The sequence below is a fragment of the Rutilus rutilus genome, assembly GCF_951802725.1.
Source record: "Rutilus rutilus genome assembly, chromosome: 13".
Classification (NCBI taxonomy): Eukaryota; Metazoa; Chordata; class Actinopteri; order Cypriniformes; family Leuciscidae; genus Rutilus; species Rutilus rutilus.
In genome coordinates, this window is record NC_140218.1 from 1,056,745 (window position 1) to 1,083,406 (window position 26,662).

The 26,662-nt window shown below is 44.7% G+C and overlaps 2 protein-coding genes across 2 annotated transcripts; one reads left to right on the forward strand and one right to left on the reverse strand.

The window, feature by feature from the left end:
* Positions 1 to 831: 831 nt before the first annotated feature.
* psmb6 (proteasome 20S subunit beta 6) lies at positions 832 to 17,933 on the reverse strand. Its single transcript, XM_084428457.1, has 8 exons — positions 17,863 to 17,933; positions 17,397 to 17,459; positions 11,598 to 11,771; positions 9,833 to 9,900; positions 9,628 to 9,759; positions 3,535 to 3,664; positions 2,314 to 2,458; positions 832 to 1,035 (listed from the first exon to the last, which is right to left on the reverse strand). The coding sequence occupies exons 3-8, from the start codon at positions 11,691 to 11,693 to the stop codon at positions 908 to 910; spliced, it is 699 nt and encodes a 232-aa protein (XP_084284583.1). The 5' UTR covers positions 11,694 to 11,771; positions 17,397 to 17,459; positions 17,863 to 17,933; the 3' UTR covers positions 832 to 907.
* Positions 11,747 to 17,240, forward strand: trappc1 (trafficking protein particle complex subunit 1). Its single transcript, XM_084428458.1, has 5 exons — positions 11,747 to 11,945; positions 12,113 to 12,211; positions 12,403 to 12,473; positions 12,605 to 12,743; positions 16,386 to 17,240. Exons 1-5 carry the CDS (start codon positions 11,907 to 11,909, stop codon positions 16,512 to 16,514), a joined length of 477 nt encoding a protein of 158 aa, XP_084284584.1. The 5' UTR covers positions 11,747 to 11,906; the 3' UTR covers positions 16,515 to 17,240.
* Positions 17,934 to 26,662: the final 8,729 nt, after the last annotated feature.

The window sequence follows — 26,662 nt, forward strand, 5'->3', positions numbered from 1 at the left end:
TCTATTATAATGTATGTTAATATAGTGTTTTTAGGACATCTTTAGACCAATTGCCAGTTTCATAGAAAGGTCTGGAATAATTTCCTGCTTTTATACAGTCAAACCTCCTTTACCTTCCACACTCCTCACATCATCAGACTCCTTCCACACTCCTCACATCATCAGTTTATTCACTATAGTTTATAAAATGGTAATAAAATATGAGCAGAACTCAGTTGATATTTGACTGGTTTTGTCCGTCCTTCTGTTAGACTGTCTCACACATGAATTATGTTGAATATCTGTCAGATGTTAAATTTAACTACACAATTAGATAATACCAGTTTAGCTCAACCAATCACCAAGCAATGCTTCATTGTGTTCAGTCTGTGTGTGAAAAGAGCATTAGCAATTAAAGAAAACACACTTCAATAAAACATGATCAGGTCAAAGTGTCCCAATCAGTTTAGCTCCCAGATTTGTATAAATGTCGCTGGATGAAGAATATTTGGGTATAATATGTCACAGTTTACTTTATTTTGCTCTCCTCATTTACATTTGAAATATTAATTACTAAAATATCAAATTACATCTGGTGTCTGAATCATTTTTTGTTTGACTGAATATAACTCTTAGTTATCTTTAAAAGTCTGCTCTCAATAATGATCAGAATCAATGATGCAAACTTCATCAAATATGAGACACTCAGTTTTAACTAAAGATAATATAATATTTGAATCCAATCTCGTCTGTCATTGGTCAGTCAAACACACAGTCCCGCCCCCAAACGCACATCTTATCTTTACAAATGGTCTGAAACTGGGCTCTTTAACACAGTAACACAGCAGACAGTTGTACGAAGTCATGTTTATTGGAACTTGTAATGAGAGCGTCTCCAGAAACACTGAGGTCTGCCCGAGTGTGAGACTCAGACGGTGGAGAACTGCTGTAACTGGTTCCCGAGGATCACCTGTCTCTCCACTCCCAGCTCCGAGATCACCGCCAGCCTCACCACTCCTCCACTCGAGCCGTCTCGCTCCATGGCCAGAGTCAGCGCTGCAGAGAGAGAGAGAGAGAGAGAGAGAGAGAGAGAGAGAGAGAGAGAGAGAGAGAGAGAGAGAGAGAGAGAGAGAGAGAGAGAGAGAGAGAGAGAGAGAGAGAGAGAGAGAGAGAGAGAGAGAGAGAGAGAGAGAGATTGTTTATGTTTCTGAAAGAGTCTCTTCTGCTCAACAAAACTGCATTTATTTGATTCAAAATACAGTAAAACAGTGAAATATTATTCTAATGTAAATCAGCTGTTTTCTATGTGAATATATAGTAAAGTGTAATCTATTCCTGTGATCAAAGCTGAATGTTCAGCATCATTACTCCAGTCTTCAGTGTCACATGATCCTTCACAAATCACTCTAATATGATGACCCTGGACCACAAAACCAGTCACATGGGTCAATTTATTGAAATTGAGATTTATACATCATCTAAAAGCTGAATAAATAATCTTTTCAGTGATGTGTGGTTTGTTAGGATAGGACAGTATTTGGCTGAGATACAGCTATTGAACATCTGGAATCTGAGGGAGCGAAACAATCAAACATTGAAAATCTCCTTTAAAGTTGATCATTTATGTTGGAGATTGTGCTGCACTCACTCACTCACTCACACATACACACACATATATATATATATATATTTAATGTATTTATGGTAGGAAATTTACTAAATATCTTCATGGAACATGATCTTAATATCCCAATGATTTTTGGCATAAAAGACAAATCTATAATTTTGCCCCACACACTGTATTGTTGGCTGTTGCCACAGATAAACCCGTGCGGCTCGAGACTGGTGACGCGATCCAGGGGCACATATGATGATGATTTGATGCTCAAGAAATTATAATGTTGAAAACAGTTCAAAAGGTTTAAATTCAAAAGTTTGGTGTCAGTAAAATTTAAAAGAGAAAGTAATACTTTTATTAATCAAGGACAACAAACTTTTGAGTGTTGGCATCTCACGCTTTCCACAAACATGAGCCGTTTTCAACACTGATAATAATCATAAATGTTTCTTGATCATCAGATCATCATATTAGAGTGATTTGTGAAGGATCATGTGACACTGAAGACTGGAGTAATGATGCTGAACATTCAGCTTTGATCACAGGAATAAATTACACTTTACTATATATTCTGTCTGTGTGTGTGTGTGTGTGTGTGTGTGTGTGTGTGTGTGTGTGTGTGTGTGTGTGTGTGTGTGTGTGTGTATGTATGTGTGTGTAAGTGTGAGTGTGAGTGTGTGTGTGTGTGTGTGTGTGTGTGTGTGTGTTTATCTGACCTCCAGCAGTGAATTTGAGACACTCCTCTTTGCTCATTCCAGGTTTGTAGTTTGAATCCACATAACCGTAGATGTAACTACTGCCGGATCCACCGACCGACACCGGCTGCCGGGTCATCATCCCTCCCACGGGCACTGTGTACACCTGCACACACACACACTCAGATGAGTGCACACACACACACTCAGATGAGCACGCACACACACACACTCAGATGAGCACACACACACACTCAGATGAGCACGCACGCACACACACACTGGAGTTTCGCTATGAGTGCTAGCCTCTGACTGAAAAGGAGCGCTAGCAGAGGATGTAGAGGCACAGCTCAGATCAGCTAAAATTTCCCTCAAAGTTACTGTAAAACTGACAAATACTTTAATAATAATAATGCCCTTAAGGTACAGATATTCCAGTGAGCAGTCTTCAGTTCACTGACTGACTGACTGACTGACTGACTGACTGACTGACTGACTGACTGACTGACTGACTGACTGACTGACTGACTGACTGACTGACTGACTGACTGACTGACTGACTGACTGACTGACTGACTGACTGACTGACTGACTGACTGACTGACTGACTGACTGACTGACTGACTGACTGACTGACTGACTGACTGACTGACTGACACACACACACACACACACACACACACACACACACACACACACACACACACACACACACACACACACACACACACACACACACACACACACACACACACACACACACACACACACACACACACACACACACACACACACACACACACACACACACACACACACACACACACACACACACACACACACACACACACACACACACACACACACACACACACACACACACACACACACACACACACACACACACACACACACACACACACACACACGGGCAGTCATGGCCTAGTGGTTAGGGAGTTGGACTGGTAACCCAAGGTTGCTGGTTCGATTCCAGAACTGGTGGGAAATGACTGAGGTGCCCTTGAGCAAGGCACCTAACCCCTAATCGCTCCCCGGGCGCCACACCAAGGCTGCCCGCTGCTCTGGGTGTGTGTATCCACGTTTGCAGTGTGTGTGTGTTAACTACTCACTACTCTGCTCCTAATGTGTGTGCATTAACTTGGATGGGTTAAATGCAGAGGTCAAATTCCAAGTATGGGTTACCATACTTGGCCGTCACGTGTCACTTTCACTTTCACACACCTGTCCGCCCCTCCGCTTGTCCCATCCGGCCACGATGATGCCGGCCATCAGCTCCTCTCTGTATCTGTAGCACATGTCCTTGAAGAGACTCGCTGCCGTCTGCACCAGAGGAGCCTCATCCAGCTCGATGCTGGAGACCAGAGAGAGGTCAGGGGTCAGGGGTCACAGAGAGAGGTCAGGGGTCACAAAGAGAGAGAGATCAGACAAGTAAACACTCAGTAATTAAACAAGAACAAATAAAATTAGCAATCGCAACAGATAGACACTGAACACAGATGTGACTGAAACAGTTTTAAGAGTTTCAGGTGTTCAGGAACAGAAACTAAAATAACTTTATCAATAAAACATACATTACAAATATAGTTACAGAAGTTATTCAGTGAAGAACGAGTGCACTTTCTCTCTGTCTTCTGTAGTTTGATCAGTGTTATTAGGGCTGTCACTTTTGTGAAAAAATCCTGTTTGGCTTGAGACAGAAGTGTTCATTGAATCGATTGTAAATGTTGTCTATGCCTAAAGACGTTTCCACTTTAAAGCAGAACTTGGTCACTTTTTTAACTTAAAACTGTCTAGAAATCATTTGGATGGTTAAACAACCTGTTCTGGTGATACTGGTGACTTTCCCCGCTCCCCCCAGCGTTCCCAGGCGGAAAACCAACCTTGGTATTGCAATATTTAATTATAAAATGATCTGTTTTACTTTCGGGTTATAGGGCCATTTTTACCACCGCGGAGGAGATGGACCAGCTACCGGCGGGGGCTAGGGGTGTTTTTACCACCGCGGAGGAGATGGACCAGCTACCGGCGGGGGCTAGGGGTGTTTTTACCACCGCGGAGGAGATGGACCAGCTACCGGCGGGGGCTAGGGGTGTTTTTACCACCGCGGAGGAGATGGACCAGCTACCGGCGGGGGCTAGGGGTGTTTTTACCACCGCGGAGGTGATGGACCAGCTACCGGCGGGGGCTAGGGGTGTTTTTACCACCGCGGAGGTGATGGACCAGCTACCGGCGGGGGCTAGGGGTGTTTTTACCACCGCGGAGGAGATGGACCAGCTACCGGCGGGGGCTAGGGGTGTTTTTACCACCGCGGAGGAGATGGACCAGCTACCGGCGGGGGCTAGGGGTGTTTTTACCACCGCGGAGGTGATGGACCAGCTACCGGCGGGGGCTAGGGGTGTTTTTACCACCGCGGAGGTGATGGACCAGCTACCGGCGGGGGCTAGGGGTGTTTTTACCACCGCGGAGGAGATGGACCAGCTACCGGCGGGGGATAGGGGTGTTTTTACCACCGCGGAGGAGATGGACCAGCTACCGGCGGGGGCTAGGGGTGTTTTTACCACCGCGGAGGTGATGGACCAGCTACCGGCGGGGGCTAGGGGTGTTTTTACCACCGCGGAGGTGATGGACCAGCTACCGGCGGGGGCTAGGGGTGTTTTTACCACCGCGGAGGAGATGGACCAGCTACCGGCGGGGGCTAGGGGTGTTTTTACCACCGCGGAGGAGATGGACCAGCTACCGGCGGGGGCTAGGGGTGTTTTTACCACCGCGGAGGTGATGGACCAGCTACCGGCGGGGGCTAGGGGTGTTTTTACCACCGCGGAGGAGATGGACCAGCTACCGGCGGGGGCTAGGGGTGTTTTTACCACCGCGGAGGAGATGGACCAGCTACCGGCGGGGGCTAGGGGTGTTTTTACCACCGCGGAGGTGATGGACTAGCTACCGGCGGGGGCTAGGGGTGTTTTTACCACCGCGGAGGTGATGGACCAGCTACCGGCGGGGGCTAGGGGTGTTTTTACCACCGCGGAGGAGATGGACCAGCTACCGGCGGGGGATAGGGGTGTTTTTACCACCGCGGAGGAGATGGACCAGCTACCGGCGGGGGCTAGGGGTGTTTTTACCACCGCGGAGGTGATGGACCAGCTACCGGCGGGGGCTAGGGGTGTTTTTACCACCGCGGAGGTGATGGACCAGCTACCGGCGGGGGCTAGGGGTGTTTTTACCACCGCGGAGGTGATGGACCAGCTACCGGCGGGGGATAGGGGTGTTTTTACCACCGCGGAGGTGATGGACCAGCTACCGGCGGGGGATAGGGGTGTTTTTACCACCGCGGAGGAGATGGACCAGCTACCGGCGGGGGATAGGGGTGTTTTTACCACCGCGGAGGTGATGGACCAGCTACCGGCGGGGGATAGGGGTGTTTTTACCACCGCGGAGGAGATGGACCAGCTACCGGCGGGGGATAGGGGTGTTTTTACCACCGCGGAGGAGATGGACCAGCTACCGGCGGGGGATAGGGGTGTTTTTACCACCGCGGAGGAGATGGACCAGCTACCGGCGGGGGCTAGGGGTGTTTAAAGTAATCGTTTCTACGATGCATCGCGACGCAGACGAGGACGATCCGGTATCTGACGCTTTTCTGACATCATTTGTCGCGTACGTGCTTTGTGGCGGTAGCGTACTGTGGCAGAGCGAGGAGAGACGCGAGTGCGAGTGATTAAAAATGCTCCAACTACTTTAAAGCCTGGGCACATCTGGGCTTTGATGAACAACCTGGTGAGCACGACCTGCAGAAGACACGCTGTGTGCGCTCATGTCACGCACAGATAGAATATGCAGGAGATAATACCACTGACTTGATAAACCACGTTAGCCGTGTTCACCGCGAGCTGTTAGCCACCTTCAGCAGCGGACTCGGCGACGGGTGATGCGCGCCTCTTTAATGATAACATAATACACTGATTAATGAGCGCTGCTTTTAAATGAACATTTCTTTAAAACAAAATGTACTTTTACACATCACTTTTGAAGAAAAATGTCAAATTGAGGATGCGGTGCATCGCGAGGCATTGTGATACGGAATTGAACTGAATCTTAACTATAGAATATCGAATAGGTTGTGCAATTATTCTCTTAATAAAATCTCCATGGTTTTGGTGCTGACGCGTTCATATGATTACGTTCTGTAATAAGGTCCTGAATGTTCAAGGACACAGTTTTTGCACTGCCCTGCTAAGCTGCACTTCAGTTAATGTGTAGATGATGTTCACAGAATTAATGTTGAACAGTCTTATTTTCCTTTTGTAATGCCTTTGAACATGAATCGCAATATATCGCAGAATTGAATCGCAATACTTGCGTGTAATAGTGTGTGTGTGTGTGTGTGTGTGTGTGTGTGTGTGAGTGAGTGTGTGTACCTGTGGAAGCCCAGCTGGTACGTGACGGCGTCAGCGATGGCCTGAGTGTGTGTGTGTGTGTGTGTGTGTGTGTGTGTGTGTGTGTGTGTGTGTGTGTGTGTGTGTGTGTGTGTGTGTGTGTGTACTAGGGGTGGGGAAAAAAATCGATTCTTAGATGAATCGCGATTCGGGACGTGGACGATTCTGAATCGATTCACAAATGTCAAAAATCGATTTTCAAAAAAAAAAAAAATTCTAATAACGTAACATTGAAGGAACGCAAAAGGCGGAACTCTGAAGCGGACGTGCAGTGCGCGGACAGTCTGTGGCGTGCACATAACAGAGACGCGCACATAACAGACGCATGATGGCTGAGCGCCAAATCCGAACGGCACCAGAGAATGTCTTCGTTAAAAGCTAACGTATGGAACATTGGCCATTTTTCATCTATTTAGTATTTTTTTGTATGAGAGCTAATTTCTGTATTGTTTAGTTTTCACATCAATATGCTGTGTAAACCGATCTGATCTGTATGCAATATGTGCAATGCCAGTCACAAAAAGTTACATTTTGACTGTAAGTTACTCTCTGCAGATGTTCATTCACTTTCTTTGCTATTTTTGATTGTGGTATACAGCAAACATTTCAAGTCATAACTCTTTATTATTTAGTTGTGTATAAGTCAAGAGCGACTTTGTATGTTACTAATTATTCAGAATATGCATAAGTCCACAAGCATTATATGATAGCTTCTGGTACATAATTCTATATTTTTGAACGAAAACGGTTCGTGAATTTGCTACAGCAAAATGTTTGTTTTTTTTGTCTGAAGGATTATATTGCTCATTGGAAATTACAAGAGGATGTTGCTAGAAGTCTATTATTAAATGCTAGAGATTCAGAATATGCTGAAGTTTGTATTAATTTACTACAAGTACGCTGCTAGTACAGGCACACATTTATTTTCCTGTTGGTTCTCAGCAATGTTGGGACATATGCTGGCAAATGTAACCTTACAGTTGACTTGCCAAATCACTTCCATTTGTTTTATTAATACAATTAATATAGGAAGTATTGGAAGTAAGTTCGTTATGGGTCATCATAAATACTTTGCTTTAAAAGTACCAAGTAAAAATATTTTTTCAATGTTTTTGATAAAAGGCACTTCCCTGAGAATTGAACTTAATAAATGTGAAAAAGACACTTTAATGTCTCCGTTTGTCATTCTGTATTGCAAAGCAGATGAGAGTAGATCATGATCAGAAACCTGATTAGAAATCATTATGAATAAAATCGAATTGTTTTGAATCGAAAATCTTTTTGAATCGAAAATCGATTTTGAATCGAATCGTGGCCTCAAGAATCGGAATCGAATCGAATCGTGAGATGGTAAAAGATTCCCACCCCTAGTGTGTACCTGTGGAAGCCCAGCTGGTACGTGACGGCGTCAGCGATGGCCTGAGTGTGTGTGTGTGTGTGTGTGTGTGAGAGAGAGTGTGTGTGTACCTGTGGAAGCCCAGCTGGTACGTGACGGCGTCAGCGATGGCCTGAGTGTGTGTGTGTGTGTGTGTGTGTGAGAGAGAGTGTGTGTGTACCTGTGGAAGCCCAGCTGGTACGTGACGGCGTCAGCGATGGCCTGAGTGTGTGTGTGTGTGTGTGTGTGTGTGTGTGTGTGTGTGTGTGTGTGTGTGTGAGAGAGAGTGTGTGTGTACCTGTGGAAGCCCAGCTGGTACGTGACGGCGTCAGCGATGGCCTGAGTGTGTGTGTGTGTGTGTGTGTGTGAGAGAGAGAGTGTGTGTGTGTACCTGTGGAAGCCCAGCTGGTACGTGACGGCGTCAGCGATGGCCTGAGTGTGTGTGTGTGTGTGTGTGTGTGAGAGAGAGTGTGTGTGTACCTGTGGAAGCCCAGCTGGTACGTGACGGCGTCAGCGATGGCCTGAGTGTGTGTGTGTGTGTGTGTGTGTGAGAGAGAGTGTGTGTGTACCTGTGGAAGCCCAGCTGGTACGTGACGGCGTCAGCGATGGCCTGAGTGTGTGTGTGTGTGTGTGTGTGTGTGTGTGTGAGAGAGAGTGTGTGTGTACCTGTGGAAGCCCAGCTGGTACGTGACGGCGTCAGCGATGGCCTGAGTGTGTGTGTGTGTGTGTGTGTGTGTGTGTGTGTGTGTGTGTGTGTGTGTGAGAGAGAGTGTGTGTGTACCTGTGGAAGCCCAGCTGGTACGTGACGGCGTCAGCGATGGCCTGAGTGTGTGTGTGTGTGTGTGTGAGAGAGAGTGTGTGTGTACCTGTGGAAGCCTAGCTGGTACGTGACGGCGTCAGCGATGGCCTGAGTGTGTGTGTGTGTGTGTGTGTGTGTACCTGTGGAAGCCCAGCTGGTACGTGACGGCGTCAGCGATGGCCTGAGTGTGTGTGTGTGTGTGTGTGTGTGTGTGTGTGTACCTGTGGAAGCCCAGCTGGTACGTGACGGCGTCAGCGATGGCCTGAGTGTGTGTGTGTGTGTGTGTGAGAGAGAGTGTGTGTGTACCTGTGGAAGCCCAGCTGGTACGTGACGGCGTCAGCGATGGCCTGAGTGTGTGTGTGTGTGTGTGTGTGTGTGTGTGTGTACCTGTGGAAGCCCAGCTGGTACGTGACGGCGTCAGCGATGGCCTGAGTGTGTGTGTGTGTGTGTGTGTGTGTGTGTGTATCTGTGGAAGCCCAGCTGGTACGTGACGGCGTCAGCGATGGCCTGAGTGTGTGTGTGTGTGTGTGTGTGTGTGTGTGTGTACCTGTGGAAGCCCAGCTGGTACGTGACGGCGTCAGCGATGGCCTGAGTGTGTGTGTGTGTGTGTGTGTGTGTGTGTGTATCTGTGGAAGCCCAGCTGGTACGTGACGGCGTCAGCGATGGCCTGAGTGTGTGTGTGTGTGTGTGTGTGTGTGTGTGTGTACCTGTGGAAGCCCAGCTGGTACGTGACGGCGTCAGCGATGGCCTGAGTGTCGGCCGCTGAGCCTGAGCGACAGCAGAAGATGCGATCGTGGATCGGCGTGAGTTTGTCCGTCACGCGGTTGGCGATGTAAGCACTGCACAGATCACACACCCGTTAAACACACAATCATCAAACCGTGACCTCGACTCATGAGCAGCGTCTCTTACCCGGTGGTGGTGCGAGAGTCAGCGCCCATCACGACTCCTCCGTCAAACTCCACCGCCATGATGGTGGTCTGAACACAACACACGAACATCACATCAGGCATCACACAGGCGTCACACAGGCGTCACACAGGCGTCACACACACGTCACATCAGGCGTCACACACACGAACATCAGGCGTCACACAGACGTCACATCAGGCGTCACACAGACGTCACACAGGCGTCACACAGGCGTCACACAGGCGTCACACACACGTCACATCAGGCGTCACACACACGAACATCAGGCGTCACACAGACGTCACATCAGGCGTCACACAGACGTCACACAGACGTCACACAGGCGTCACACAGGCGTCACACACACGTCACATCAGGCGTCACACACACGAACATCAGGCGTCACACAGACGTCACATCAGGCGTCACACAGACGTCACACAGGCGTCACACAGGCGTCACACACACGTCACATCAGGCGTCACACACACGAACATCAGGCGTCACACAGACGTCACATCAGGCATCACACAGGCGTCACACAGGCGTCACACAGACGTCACACAGGCGTCACACAGGCGTCACACACACGAACATCAGGCGTCACACACACGAACATCAGGCGTCACACAGACGTCACATCAGGCGTCACACAGACGTCACACAGGCGTCACACAGGCGTCACACACACGTCACATCAGGCGTCACACACACGAACATCAGGCGTCACACAGACGTCACATCAGGCGTCACACAGGCGTCACACAGGCGTCACACACACGAACATCAGGCGTCACACAGACGTCACACCAGGCGTCACATCAGGCTTAACTAACCCAGACTAAACATGTTTGAGTTGTTTTAACTGAAAACATATTAAAATATGTCAGTGACATTACTGAAGCTGCGCATCAGTAATGTGTTTCTAAAGCCTAAATCTGGCTCAGTCTAAACCCTGTGTGTCAAACCAGGCCTAAGATATATTACTTTTAATTTAGAACAGAAAACTACGAATTTTATTTAATTTTATCATCAATATCAATTATTCAAAATTACTTAATTCAATTATTTAAAGTCTTTAAAAATATTTAACTTTATTAAATTATTTAAAAATGTATTTTATTCTTTTAGATAGTAAACTATTTAAAATGATTTGATTAAAGTACTTACAAATATTTAACATGTTTTTAATTATTTAAAGTATTTAATTTTTTAATTTTAAACAATTTGAAATGATTTAATTAGGCTAAATATTTTAAAATTACTTACATTATTTAAACTACTTTTATATTTAATTGTTTAAGATTAAAATTAATTAAAATATTAATTAAAATAAAGATTATAAAATAAAATTCATTATTAAATTAAGATATTACTGAAACATTTATTGATGAACATTCAACTCAATGTTTAGTTTTGATTAATCTATAAATTGGGTATAACAATAAATGTTATATTTAATATAGCAGCGTTTACGCATTAATTATAAAATACTACAGATTAATGAAACTTTATTCCAAATCAAGTCACATTTATTTATATATCAAAGCAGCTACACTGTAATAAACAGGATCTCACACAGGATCAATGATGCGAACTTTATCAAATATGAGTCAGATATTTCAGGTAAATGTTATTAATGAGACTCGTTCAGTTCTGCTGCATCATTCACCGAGCTTCATCCGTCTATGTCCTAATAAACGCGTTTCTCCACACCATAACTCAACTAATGAAGATTATTATGAGGATTATGAGTGCTTCTCACCCCTGTGCTGACTTCCCTCTGCGTCCAGTCAGGAACTGCATCATTATAATTATTAAAAGATGAAACATTAGCTGGAAACTGCAGTGTAGCGGCCATCTTCTCTCAACAATTGCTACTTGAAGGACCCCTTGGCAGGAGTCCGCACACGTGCCTGTCTTAAACGATCGCGCCTGCCTGATAAATCAGAAAACACAGCTGCGGGAATGCATTACATATTGTAAACAATCATATATATTTTTAATTCATTTTCTTTTGAAGTATTTTAGAACCAAAATTGTTTCAAGGGTAGTTTTTTCTTCTTGTTCAGGCATGTGTCGGGTCAGTCTGAGGGCTGACGCCGCGCGGAAGGTAAACAATGAAATCCATCAGCATTTACTGCGATGAACATTAATTAAACACAATACAGATAACCGAACAGCATTTATCTTGTGTTTAACTGTATTCTGCCGATGTGTGTGACTGATATTATTCGCTCATCGCCGCAGTAATCGTGTGATCCTCCTCATTTCTCTCAGATGACCGTTCATAACTTCTACATATTTGACCGCAATGGCAGCTGTCTTCATTACAGCGAGTGGAACCGCAAGAAACAGGCCGGGATCTCCAAAGAAGAGGTTCAAACACAGTCTTTTTTCTTGTGTTTCCTCCTTATTGTTTATGCTCTTTATTTATTTGATTCTTATGTTCTTTCCTGTGTTCATTTCGTTGAATGTATGATAATGTTCTTCCAGTTGTAAATATCTGTTGTCATGTTTCAGATTCGCTCATGAGAGTGACGTCATTGTTCTGTTCTTTCTGTTGTCAGGAGTTCAAGCTGATGTACGGGATGCTGTTCTCCATCAGATCCTTCATCAGCAAGATGAGTCCGCTGGACATGTATCCTGTGTGTGTGTGTGTGTGAGAGAGAGAGAGAGAGAGAGAGAGAGAGTGTGTGTGTGTGTGTGTGTGTGTGTGTGTGTGTGTGTGTGTGTGTGTGTGTGTATGTTTTCCTTAACCAAACTCTTCAGGAAAGATGGGTTTCTGGCGTTCCAGACCAGTCGGTATAAGCTGCATTATTATGAAACTCCAACAGGCATCAAACTGGTGATGAACACAGACCTGGGCGTCCCGAACTGCAGAGACACACTACAGCAGATCTACAGCACGGTAACACACTCACTCTACAGCAAAACACACTCGCTCTACAGCACGGTAACACACTCACTCTACAGCAAAACACACTCGCTCTTCTCTACAGCAAAACATACTCACTCTACAGCAAAACACACTCGCTCTACTCTACAGCACGGTAACTCACTCACTCTACAGCAAAACACACTCGCTCTTCTCTACAGCAAAACATACTCACTCTACAGCAAAACACACTCGCTCTACTCTACAGCACGGTAACTCACTCACTCTACAGCAAAACACACTCGCTCTTCTCTACAGCAAAACACACTCGCTCTACTCTACAGCACGGTAACTCACTCACTCTACAGCAAAACACACTCGCTCTTCTCTACAGCAAAACACACTCATTCTACAGCACGGTAACTCACTCACTCTACTCTACATCACGGTAACTCACTCACTCTACTCTACAGCACGGTAACTCACTCACTCTACTCTACATCACGGTAACTCACTCACTCTACTCTACAGCACGGTAACTCACTCACTGTACTCTACATCACGGTAACTCACTCACTCTACTCTACAGCACGGTAACTCACTCGCTCTACTCTACATCACGGTAACTCACTCACTCTACTCTACAGCACGGTAACTCACTCGCTCTACTCTACATCACGGTAACTCACTCACTCTACTCTACATCACGGTAACTCACTCACTCTACAGCAAAACACACTCGCTCTTCTCTACAGCAAAACACACTCATTCTACAGCACGGTAACTCACTCACTCTACTCTACAGCACGGTAACTCACTCACTCTACTCTACAGCACGGTAACTCACTCGCTCTACTCTACATCACGGTAACACACTCGCTCTACTCTACAGCACGGTAACACACTCACTCTACTCTACAGCACGGTAACTCACTCACTCTACTCTACAGCACGGTAACTCACTCACTCTACTCTACATCACGGTAACTCACTCGCTCTACTCTACATCACGGTAACACACTCGCTCTACTCTACAGCACGGTAACTCACTCGCTCTACTCTACATCACGGTAACTCACTCGCTCTACTCTACATCACGGTAACACACTCGCTCTACTCTACAGCACGGTAACTCACTCACTCTACTCTACAGCACGGTAACTCACTCACTCTACTCTACAGCACGGTAACTCACTCACTCTACTCTACATCACGGTAACTCACTCGCTCTACTCTACATCACGGTAACACACTCGCTCTACTCTACAGCACGGTAACACACTCGTTCTACTCTACATCACGGTAACACACTCGCTCTACTCTACATCACGGTAACACACTCGCTCTACTCTACAGCACAGTAACACACTCGCTCTACTCTACATCACGGTAACACACTCGCTCTACTCTACAGCACGGTAACTCACTCGCTCTACTCTACAGCACGGTAACTCACTCACTCTACTCTACATCACGGTAACACTCTACATCACGGTAACACACTCGCTCTACTCTACATCACGGTAACTCACTCGCTCTACTCTACAGCACGGTAACTCACTCGCTCTACTCTACAGCACGGTAACACACTCGCTCTACTCTACAGCACGGTAACACACTCGCTCTACTCTACAGCACGGTAACTCACTCACTCTACTCTACAGCACGGTAACTCACTCACTCTACTCTACATCACGGTAACACACTCACTCTACTCTACATCACGGTAACACACTCACTCTACTCTACAGCACGGTAACTCACTCACTCTACTCTACAGCACGGTAACTCACTCACTCTACTCTACATCACGGTAACACTCACTCACTCTACTCTACAGCACGGTAACTCACTCACTGTACTCTACATCACGGTAACTCACTCACTCACTCTACAGCACGGTAACTCACTCACTCTACATCACGGTAACTCACTCACTCTACATCACGGTAACACACTCACTCTACTCTACAGCACGGTAACTCACTCACTCACTCTACTCTACATCACGGTAACTCACTCACTCTACATCACGGTAACTCACTCACTCTACTCTACAGCACGGTAACTCACTCACTCACTCTACTCTACAGCACGGTAACTCACTCACTCACTCTACTCTACATCACGGTAACTCACTCACTCTACAGCACGGTAACACACTCACTCTACTCTACATCACGGTAACTCACTCACTCACTCTACATCACGGTAACTCACTCACTCTACTCTACATCACGGTAACACACTCACTATACTCTACATCACGGTAACACACTCACTCTACTCTACATCACGGTAACACTCTACAGCACGGTAACTCACTCACTGTACTCTACATCACGGTAACTCACTCACTCACTCACTCTACAGCACGGTAACTCACTCACTCTACTCTACATCACGGTAACACACTCACTATACTCTACATCACGGTAACACACTCACTCTACTCTACATCACGGTAACACTCTACAGCACGGTAACTCACTCACTGTACTCTACATCACGGTAACTCACTCACTCACTCACTCTACAGCACGGTAACTCACTCACTCACTCTACATCACGGTAACTCACTCACTCTACTCTACATCACGGTAACACACTCACTATACTCTACATCACGGTAACACACTCACTCTACTCTACATCACGGTAACACTCTACAGCACGGTAACTCACTCACTCTACTCTACATCACGGTAACTCACTCACTCACTCACTCTACAGCACGGTAACTCACTCACTCTACTCTACATCACGGTAACACACTCACTCTACTCTACAGCACGGTAACTCACTCACTCTACTCTACATCACGGTAACTCACTCACTCACTCTACTCTACATCACGGTAACTCACTCACTCTACTCTACATCACGGTAACACACTCACTCTACTCTACTGCACGGTAACACACTCACTCTACTCTACAGCACGGTAACACACTCACTCTACTCTACATCACGGTAACTCACTCTACTCTACATCACGGTAACTCACTCACTCTACTCTACATCACAGTAACTCACTCACTCTACTCTACAGCACGGTAACTCACTCACTCACTCTACTCTACATCACGGTAACTCACTCACTCACTCTTCTCTACATCACGGTAACACACTCACTCTACTCTACATCACGGTAACTCACTCACTCACTCACTCTACTCTACATCACGGTAACTCACTCACTCACTCACTCTACTCTACATCACGGTAACACACTCACTCTACTCTACAGCACGGTAACTCACTCACTCTACTCTACATCACGGTAACTCACTCACTCTACTCTACATCACGGTAACTCACTCACTGTACTCTACAGCACGGTAACTCACTCACTCACTCACTCTACTCTACATCACGGTAACACACTCACTCTACTCTACAGCACGGTAACTCACTCACTCTACTCTACATCACGGTAACTCACTCACTCTACTCTACATCACGGTAACTCACTCACTGTACTCTACAGCACGGTAACTCACTCACTCACTCTACAGCACGGTAACTCACTCACTCTACTCTACATCACGGTAACTCACTCACTGTACTCTACAGCACGGTAACTCACTCACTCACTCTACAGCACGGTAACTCACTCACTCTACTAATGCTCTCTGGTTTTACTGCGGTAACTGTGGTTGTGTCTGACCGCAGCTGTATGTGGAGTACATCGTGAAGAACCCACTGTGTGTGCTGGGCGAGTCTCTCCAGAGCGACCTGTTCAACACCAAACTGGACTCCTTCATCCGAGCGCTACCGTTCTTCAGCGTCCGCGCGGCTTGAGCAGGAAGACAAAACCATCATCCTCTGTGTATATGTAATGTCTGCTTCCTCAGTCAGAGCTCTGATTGCAGTTCCTTTTGTTAAATATTAGTGTAAAAAGATCCTTTCTCACAAAACTGATCAAAATGAAAGATTAACTTTTAACGCCTTTCCAAGAATTGTGTGTTTGATGAAAACAGATGTATCTGTCAGTCCGAAACTGGCACAGATGAATATGAAGAAAAATAAAGCATAATCAGTGTGATTTTGGTCCTTCTTTAATCTGGTGTCTTTAATTACTAAAATAATAATGTTCAGATACTGTGATCTTGTTGAAATGATAGAATCAGAGAAATAAAATACTGTTTTTAGATTTTGTGTGTGTGTGATTAGTATTAGTCATTTATGTGGTTGTCATTTTATTATGCATTTTATTAAATATTTATTTTATTTCTATAATTTAATGATTTATTCATTTTATTCCTTTTTATCATTTTATGTTTTAATATGACCTATCTCATCTCTTGCAATGCTTGCCACTGTGGTTTACCTATGATTGTGTGGGCAAGGGATATTTGTCTTCATGAGTTAGAGAACTTCACAGGACGATGTTGTGAAGCAGTCCTTTCCCATTGTTTTTGCTTTGTTATAATAACACTTGTTGGATTTGTTCTGTTCAGATTAAGTCTGAGCATTGAAACACACGCAACAAAGGCGATTCAATAAACTCTGCTCTCTTTTTTATCATCATTGCGTCACTCCTGGCTTTCTCAGTCTAACTCTCAACACTGTTTTGGGAACCAGAGAAGACTTGCTGTTGACAGGTTTTACTGATCTCTTGCCAGGATCCAGTGTCTGGGGTCGGGGATTCATTTTACCATCAATACAAAAAGGTCTACAAACCTTTTTCTCCAACTACCCTCCAGGAGAAACCAAAGGATCTATCTTCAACTGGGGAGTTGAATACTGAGAAACAGACATAAAAATAAAGTAAATTTACTGCAAGCAAAAATGTCTCACCATGCCATAGTCAAGTCTCCTTCATTTATACAGCGCTTTAACAATATAGAGTGTTTCACAGCAGCTTTACAGTGATAACAGGAGATTACAGTAACAGAGATTGTTTGGGCTTTACAGCAGATCTAGAATAAAGTTATTGTCCAGATAAAGTTAGTTTTGATTGATTCACTTCCGTTGCAAAGATCATTAGTTATTAACTTAGCGGCCGCTAACACACACACACTGTTTTAACTGAAAACCCTTATCGCGCTCCATGCCGCTCATTTTGCACAAAACAAGGTGGCTCAAGAACGCAAACCTTGAAATAGGTTCCAAGGAGCAAGCCTTGAAAATTTGTGAAAAACCATACCATACCACTTGTTGATAAAGAACCATCCAAAAAAAAAAAATTCTATAACAATCCAAACCATTAAGAAAGCCAATCTAACCATGCAAACCAACCAGATCTTTTAAAGCCAAACAGCAAACCATTTGTATCACCTGGATGACTCGTCAACTCATTAATGAGATAAATAATTTATCACTCAGCATACAAGCTGATGTTATATCCCATAGAACTTAGGTTTCAATGTTTATCTCGTTATTCATGGAGCTCCACTGAATGAAGACACAACATGGGCTACACATGCCGTATTATTCCACATCAACTGGTGAAAGCACCAAATAAAGAGGACAGAAAATGTTGACTCACTGTTTTGTACAAATTGATCTATCATGATATAATTCTCATGGTATGCTTTCTGACACATTCAGTCTAAACCTTGATAGGCTGTGAGTGAACCAACCCCAGGGAAAGGCTAGATGCGCTTGCTCCTTAACATATTTAAATAGATTTCCATTAAGCAACCTACAGGGAGCATACATGCTCCAGATAAATTGGAAGAATCAGTATTAACATGTTCAGTTGTAGTCATGTTCAGACCTAAACACTCAACATACAACTTGAGATATGGCAGACCGGACAGTATTATCTCACACAGGGTGCAGTTTTATAACAGTTTTTTTCCAGCCACGGTTAGACTGATGGCGAAGGACATGGCAGAGGGAACAAATGTCTGTCTCACTTTTGTAAAATGACAGGTGTTACCCCTTTATATATAGAGATAGTCTGTGTTAAAGGAGTCATAATGTAGAAATTTCACTTTTCCACGAGAATCAATGTATGTTATGATTGCATAATGATTATACACTGGCCGGGAAGCCGATATTTAAAAGTGAAGCGTTTGTTTACCTCGGGGTTTGTAAAATAGGCCACGTGCACGCGCACGAAAAAACGAGATTTTGATTTCTTCCCCTTCTTGACGTCAAGACGGGGGAGGATATACCAAATATGGACACCGCAAACCTATGCCGCGGGAAGCCCGCCCCTCTCCCCCTCAGATTCAGTTTAGTTGACTCGAGAAAGATGGAGAAATCGAGTGCACACCTGAGATGCTCTGTGGTTGACTGCCACAAACAACATGCAAATGTGTTTTATCTACCAAAAACGGACGAAACTATCAGGGAACAGTGGATGAAATTCATTTTTAATGACGCTGTCCCAACAACTCTTTCAAGTGGCGTATCGTTAGGTGTGTGTGCTAAACATTTTACACCGGAATCTTTTACAAATTTGGGGCAGTATCAGGCGAACTTGGCCTCGAAGCTCCGTTTGGGAAAAGGTGCCATCCCAACCATCAGGGACTTGCCAGAAATTGAAAAGGTAAGACTGTGTTTTTATTGCTCTACTGTGGTTAACAAATAGCAGCTAACAGCTAATGCGGCTATTGTATGTAACGTTACCTTCGAGGTAAACACGGGGAATGGACTCTACGAATGCTAGCCACATCTTTCGACTTTGTTTTACACTAGCAGCTACAGTAGTGACGGTACAGGAGTCCATGCTCAGTGGCTAAAACTGTTTAAATGCAAGTATGAAAACAATATACCACTAAACATTATTAGCCAAACTCATGCAAAACATGGTTTGAAAATAGCTTTCAGTTAGTGGGGCTTCTGTAAGAATGTATCTGGCAATGGTGTATTTTTTCTTTGGTTGTGATTACAATTTCACTAACAATAAGTACCGTCACATTTATTGAGCAGTATTTTGTCTATGTTTTTGTACCGCTTGGAAGTAGTAAAATACATTCCTGCAACCAATCAACGCGCCCCTCATTTGCATTATTATAATGACCATCCACGACAGCCAAAACGTCGCATCAGATCTCGCGAGACAATAATGCCTTTAGAAATAAGGGTCTGAGGGGCTCTGTGTTGATTTTTTTTCCACTTTTCTTTTTTAGAAGTGCCTAAAATACTATAATAGAGCATTTGGGTATCCAAGGTAACACAACATTATGACTCCTTTAAATAGAGAATGTTTTATTAGAGTAAGTTTTAAATACTTAATTATCTCAGGACAGTGCAATATTTATTAATGTGTAACAATCTTAATTTGATCTTAAAGTAATAATCTTTAGTGTGTGGGTTTGCTTGACATAGGTTTGTGCTGCTCTTCGTTGACTATCTCTTAAAGTCTATTTATTGTGTGTAGTTGGTCTTCTATGTTTACTTTTTTAAATGCTGACTCAACGAGCTCTGCTACAAAAAAAAAAAAAATCCTATGTACCTGTATAGCTGTACTGGTACAAATGTCAAATAAACTTTCAACTCAGTAACAGCACAATATTTTTGGGGCAAAACCTGACCTTAAAAGACAGGCCAAAAAAAAAAAAAAAAAATTTAAATACTCTTTTAGCGATCTACAAGTAAAGTGGGGTAAACAAAACATCCAGCCAATCCATTCAAACCCATAAAATTTTATTGTTACAAATCTTGACATGCGTTAAAATCAAATAGAGCGCTCAGCATCATCCTGGCTGAAGGTGACGTTGACAGAACCGGACCCCACTGCATCATCCTGGCTGAAGGTGACGTTGACAGAACCAGACCCCTCGGCATCATCCTGGCTGAAGGTGACGTTGACAGAAACGGACCCCTCGGCATCATCCTGGCTGAAGGTGACGTTGACAGAACCGGACCCCTCGGCATCATCCTGGCTGAAGGTGGCATTGACAGAACCGGATCCCTCGGCATCATCCTGGCTGAAGGTGACGTTGACAGAACCGGACCCCTCGGCATCATCCTGGCTGAAGGTGACGTTGACAGAACCGGATCCCTCGGCATCATCCTGGCTGAAGGTGGCGTTGACAGAACCGGATCCCTCGGCATCATCCTGGCTGAAGGTGACGTTGACAGAACCGGATCCCTCGGCATCATCCTGGCTGAAGGTGGCATTGACAGAACCAGACCCCTCGGCATCATCCTGGCTGAAGGTGGCGTTGACAGAACCAGACCCCTCGGCATCATCCTGGCTGAAGGTGGCGTTGACAGAACCAGATCCCTCGGCATCATCCTGGCTGAAGGTGGCGTTGACAGAACCAGACCCCTCGGCATCATCCTGGCTGAAGGTGGCGTTGACAGAACCAGATCCCTCGGCATCATCCTGGCTGAAGGTGGCGTTGACAGAACCGGATCCCTCGGCATCATCCTGGCTGAAGGTGGCGTTGACAGAACCAGATCCCTCGGCATCATCCTGGCTGAAGGTGGCGTTGACAGAACCAGATCCCTCGGCATCATCCTGGCTGAAGGTGGCGTTGACAGAACCAGACCCCTCGGCATCATCCTGGCTGAAGGTGGCGTTGACAGAACCGGATCCCTCGGCATCATCCTGGCTGAAGGTGGCGTTGACAGAACCGGACCCCTCGGCATCATCCTGGCTGAAGGTGGCGTTGACAGAACCAGACCCTTCGGCATCATCCTGGCTGAAGGTGGCGTTGACAGAACCGGATCCCTCGGCATCATCCTGGCTGAAGGTGGCGTTGACAGAACCGGATCCCTCGGCATCATCCTGGCTGAAGGTGGCGTTGACAGAACCAGACCCCTCGGCATCATCCTGACTGAAGGTGACGTTGACAGAACCAGACCCCTCAGCATCATCCTGGCTTAAGGTGACATTGACAGAACCGGATCCCTCGGCATCATCCTGGCTGAAGGTGGCGTTGACAGAACCAGACCCCTCGGCATCATCCTGACTGAAGGTGACGTTGACAGAACCAGACCCCTCGGCATCATCCTGGCTGAAGGTGACGTTGACAGAACCAGACCCCTCGGCATCATCCTGGCTGAAGGTGACATTGACAGAATCGGATCCCTCGGCATCATCCTGGCTGAAGGTGGCGTTGACAGAACCAGACCCCTCGGCATCATCCTGGCTGAAGGTGGCGTTGACAGAACCAGACCCCTCGGCATCATCCTGGCTGAAGGTGACGTTGACAGAACCAGACCCCTCGGCATCATCCTGGCTGAAGGTGGCGTTGACAGAACCAGACCCCTCGGCATCATCCTGGATGAAAGTGGCGTTGACAGAACCAGACCCCTCAGAGTTGTCCTGGATGAAGGTGACGTTGACAGAACCGGATCCCTCGGCATCATCCTGGCTGAAGGTGGCGTTGACAGAACCAGACCCCTCAGAGTTGTCCTGGCTGAAGGTGGCGTTGATAGAACCAGACCCCTCTGCATCATCCTGGCTGAAGGTGGCGTTGACAGAACCGGACCCCTCGGCATCATCCTGGCTGAAGGTGGCGTTGACAGAACCGGACCCCTCGGCATCATCCTGGCTGAAGGTGACGTTGACAGAACCAGACCCCTCGGCATCATCCTGGCTGAAGGTGACATTGACAGAACCGGATCCCTCGGCATCATCCTGGCTGAAGGTGGCGTTGACAGAACCAGACCCCTCAGCATCATCCTGGCTGAAGGTGGCGTTGACAGAACCAGACCCCTCGGCATCATCCTGGCTGAAGGTGACATTGACAGAACCGGATCCCTCGGCATCATCCTGGCTGAAGGTGGCGTTGACAGAACCAGACCCCTCAGCATCATCCTGGCTGAAGGTGGCGTTGACAGAACCAGACCCCTCGGCATCATCCTGGCTGAAGGTGGCGTTGACAGAACCAGACCCCTCGGCATCATCCTGGATGAAAGTGGCGTTGACAGAATCAGACCCCTCAGAGTTGTCCTGGATGAAGGTGACGTTGACAGAACCGGATCCCTCGGCATCATCCTGGCTGAAGGTGGCGTTGACAGAACCAGACCCCTCAGAGTTGTCCTGGCTGAAGGTGGCGTTGACAGAATCAGACCCCTCAGAGTTGTCCTGGCTGAAGGTGACGTTGACAGAACCAGACCCCTCAGAGTTGTCCTGGATGAAGGTGGCATTCACAGAATTTTCTGGAGAGAGGGAGAAAGAATTTTTTTTGTTGCTAATAGCAAAAACAAACTGTAAATGTGAATAAAAAAAATAAAATAAAAATAAAAAGTAAATGTGTTAGTATGAACTCTTATTACTTTAGTACAAGAGTGTGTAAAATTATGAAACACAGGTCTACAAACCTTTTTCTCTAACTACTCTGCCAACATCACTCAAGGAGAAATTTAAGGATCCATCTTTGACTGCGCAGCTGAAAACTGAGAAACAAATCTGACATTTAATTTTTTTTATTTTTTTTATTTTTTTAAACAGACAAGTAAACTTATTAAAAGCAAACAAAAATGAAACTTACCATGCCATACTAACAGGTGATAAAGAAATACCAAAACAGTCACTTTAATCAAACCCATTCTATAACATGAACTGAGTCACTAAAACAGCCAATTCAACTAAGTTTCAGATCAACCAGGTCTTTTAAAGCCAAAGAGAAAACCATTTGTACCACCTGGATGACTCGTTAACTCATTATTGGGGCAAATCTGCTAATTAATGAGATCAATAATTAATTAATTACCCAGCATACTAGCTGATGTTATATCCCACATAACTAAAGTTTCAGTGTTTAAACCGAGTTTCCTATAAGTGCTTTTTGGATGGGTTGGATATTCTCTCTATTTCCGAAGCGACAAAACGTGAGCTAGATAAGGAATTGGAATTAGAAGAGGTTTCTAATGCTATTCTTAAAATGAGGGGCGGTAAAGCAGGATGGGCTCCCAATTGACATTTATAAGGAATTCAAATATAAATTAATTGGTCCGTTACTGGATATTTATGTAAGAAGGTCCTGCCTCTGCTGGTACATTCAGACCAGAATGGCTTTGTTAAGAATCGTCAAGGCTACAATTTCCAAATTTATTGTGGTATTATTGGGCTGCTCAAATGAGGGCTGCAATGTTCTGGTTCTCTAGAGATACCAATATGCCTTGGTTACAGGTTGAAATGTTGACTGCAAAACGCTTGACACTTGACAGCTTTTCACATTCAGCACCCACCCCTTAAAGAACTAAAAAGAAAAACAGACAATCCATTTGTGAAGAATACCATTATGACCTGGTACGAAGTTCATACATTTCTCGGAGAGGCCCCATCGCTGTCTTGCTTCTCCCCGATTTGGGTTAATGAATATTTCACTCCAGCTAAAAATGATATGGGGTTTAAACTATGGTTGAGTAAGGGAATAAGTTAGATTGATGGACTTATATGAAGACAATATTTTAATGTGTTTTGACAATCTGGTATCAAAGTTTCATATACCCCGTAAACATTTTTTTTTAAATACCTGCAGCTTAGAAGTTTTATTTTTTCGAAACTAAAGAATTCTGTGCAACTCCCTTCATTATCCACACTGGAAACCTCCACACAAGACTGTTTCAGTAAAGGTCGAATTACCCAATTATATAATATACTGGTACAGAATCATAAAGAAAATTCTGAAAATAAAAAACGAGCATGGATGCAGGATTTAAATAAAGACATTTCATTAGATGAGTGGGGTACAATGTTTAAAAAGCACAAACTCAAACTATAAATACTCGTTTGAGACTCTTACAATATAATTGGATAATGAGAACTGATATCACTTCTGTGAGATTAAATACATTTAACCCAAGTATTCCTGACTTATGTTTTAAATGCAATAAGTTCCAAGGCACATTTTTCACTGTGTGTGGGAATGTGGTGAGGTGCAAAAGTTTTGGAAGAATATGTGTATTGGGTATCTATGTGGACAATTGGTCTCTACCCGTCAAAGAAAAAACAACTGGTGGATTTGTGCCTACTACAAGCCAGGCATTCAATTGCCCTTTGCTGGAAGAATACAAGTTGTCCTTCCCTTGGATTTTGGCTGAAAATTTGATATCCAGTTTGGCCCTTGAGAAGCTTACGTATGTATTTATTTTATTATTTGTACTGACTGCCAGGGTTATTGTGGAGGGGGAGGTATTTGAGTAAGGTGTGTTTGTATTTAAGTGTATGTTATGTTCTTTTGTTAAATGTGATGTAAAATTCAATAAAAAATATGTTTGCAAAAGTTTCAATATTTATCTCTTGTGATTCATTGACCTCCACTGAAAGAAGGCCTAACAACACAAATACTTAAGCCTGGTATCACAGACAGGGCTTAGATTAAGCCAGGATTAGGCCTTAGTTCAATTAGGAAATTTGAGAAGCTTTTATAAACATGACTTACAATAAAACATTACTGGTCTGCATCTTGAGAAAATAATAGCACTGACATATTTTAATATGCTTTCAGTTAAAACAACGCAAACATGCATTTTGGTCTGGGACTAGGCTTAAGATTTGTCTGTGAAACCAGGCAAGACTATATTATTCCACATCAACTGGTGAGAAAGCACCAAATAAAGAGAACAGAAAAAGTAAAGTTGTCTCATTGGGAAAAAAGTTTAGTACCAAATATGCATCTAAAAATTATAGATTTTCTCATGGTATGTTTCCTCCAGAAACAGTCTAAACCTAGACTGAAGACACATCTGCCAGACATACAGTCGACTTCTTAATATAGCTACAGGCAACTCTATATCAGTGTAGAAGGGGGGGCTCAGACATTTGACTGTTTGTCACACAGTGAAACAACTTAAAATTGATGAACACATGAATCTCAGACTACTCATGGATCATTATCATTTAATGTGCTTTTTTGTGACTGACAGTTAGTCACAAACAACCCCTTCAGCCTTGTTTCATGGATGAAAAGACAAGGGTTTATAGTAATATCATGGCAAGTATACTAGATTAATATTGGGTAAACTACTCCTTCTGCAAATAGAACTCCTTGATCATTCACTTATCCATGAATATCGCAATATCTGCAAAATATTGCAGACACTTTTTCCAATCATAGTCTTCAAAGAAATTAAACTGGGAAGAAACAATGTTCACTGTACTTCACAGCTGAACACTTCTTGGGCAAAACCAGACCTCAATAGATACTTATATTATCTCAGGACAGTGCAATATTTTTTATTGTGTAACAATCTTAATTTAATCTTAAAGTAATAATCTTTAGTGTGTGGGTTTGCTTGACATAGGTTTGTGCTGCTCCTCGTTGACTATCTCTTAAAGTCTATTTATTGTGTGTAGTTGGTCTTCTATGTTTACTTCTTTAAATGCTGACTCAACAAGCTCTGCTACAAAAAAAAAATCCTATGTACCTGTACTGGTACAAATGGCAAATAAACTTTCAACTCAGTAACAGCACAATATTTTTGGGGCAAAACCTGACCTCAAAAGACAGGCCAAAAAAAAAAAAAAAAAGTAGTTAAATACTGTTTTAGCGATCTACAAGCAAAGTGGGGTAAACAAAACATCCAGCCAATCCATTCAAACCCATAAAATTTTATTGTTACAAATCTTGACATGCGTTAAAATCAAATAGAGCGCTCAGCATCATCCCGGCTGAAGGTGACGTTGACAGAACCGGACCCCTCGGCATCATCCTGGCTGAAGGTGGCGTTGACAGAACCGGACCCCACTACATCATCCTGGCTGAAGGTGGCGTTGACAGAACCGGACCCCACTGCATCATCCTGGCTGAAGGTGACGTTGACAGAACCGGAACCCACTGCATCATCCTGGCTGAAGGTGACGTTGACAGAACCGGATCCCTCGGCATCATCCTGGCTGAAGGTGGCGTTGACAGAACCAGACCCCTCAGCATCATCCTGGCTGAAGGTGACATTGACAGAACCAGATCCCTCGGCATCATCCTGGCTGAAGGTGGCGTTGACAGAACCAGACCCCTCGGCATCATCCTGGCTGAAGGTGGCGTTGACAGAACCAGACCCCTCAGCATCATCCTGGCTGAAGGTGGCGTTGA

Coding starts and splice junctions, on each gene's coding strand:
- psmb6 (XM_084428457.1), bottom strand. CDS start 11,693: ATGGCCGCTACACTGCAGTTTCCAGCTAATGTTTCATCTTTTAATAAT. Junction 2,459..3,534: donor ACAAGCGGAGGGGCGGACAG/GTGTGTGAAAGT, acceptor GTGTGTGTGCAG/GTGTACACAGTGCCCGTGGG. Junction 1,036..2,313: donor TCTCAAATTCACTGCTGGAG/GTCAGATAAACA, acceptor CTCTCTCTGCAG/CGCTGACTCTGGCCATGGAG.
- trappc1 (XM_084428458.1), top strand. CDS start 11,907: ATGTGTCGGGTCAGTCTGAGGGCTGACGCCGCGCGGAAG. Junction 11,946..12,112: donor GGGCTGACGCCGCGCGGAAG/GTAAACAATGAA, acceptor CATTTCTCTCAG/ATGACCGTTCATAACTTCTA. Junction 12,744..16,385: donor TACAGCAGATCTACAGCACG/GTAACACACTCA, acceptor GTCTGACCGCAG/CTGTATGTGGAGTACATCGT.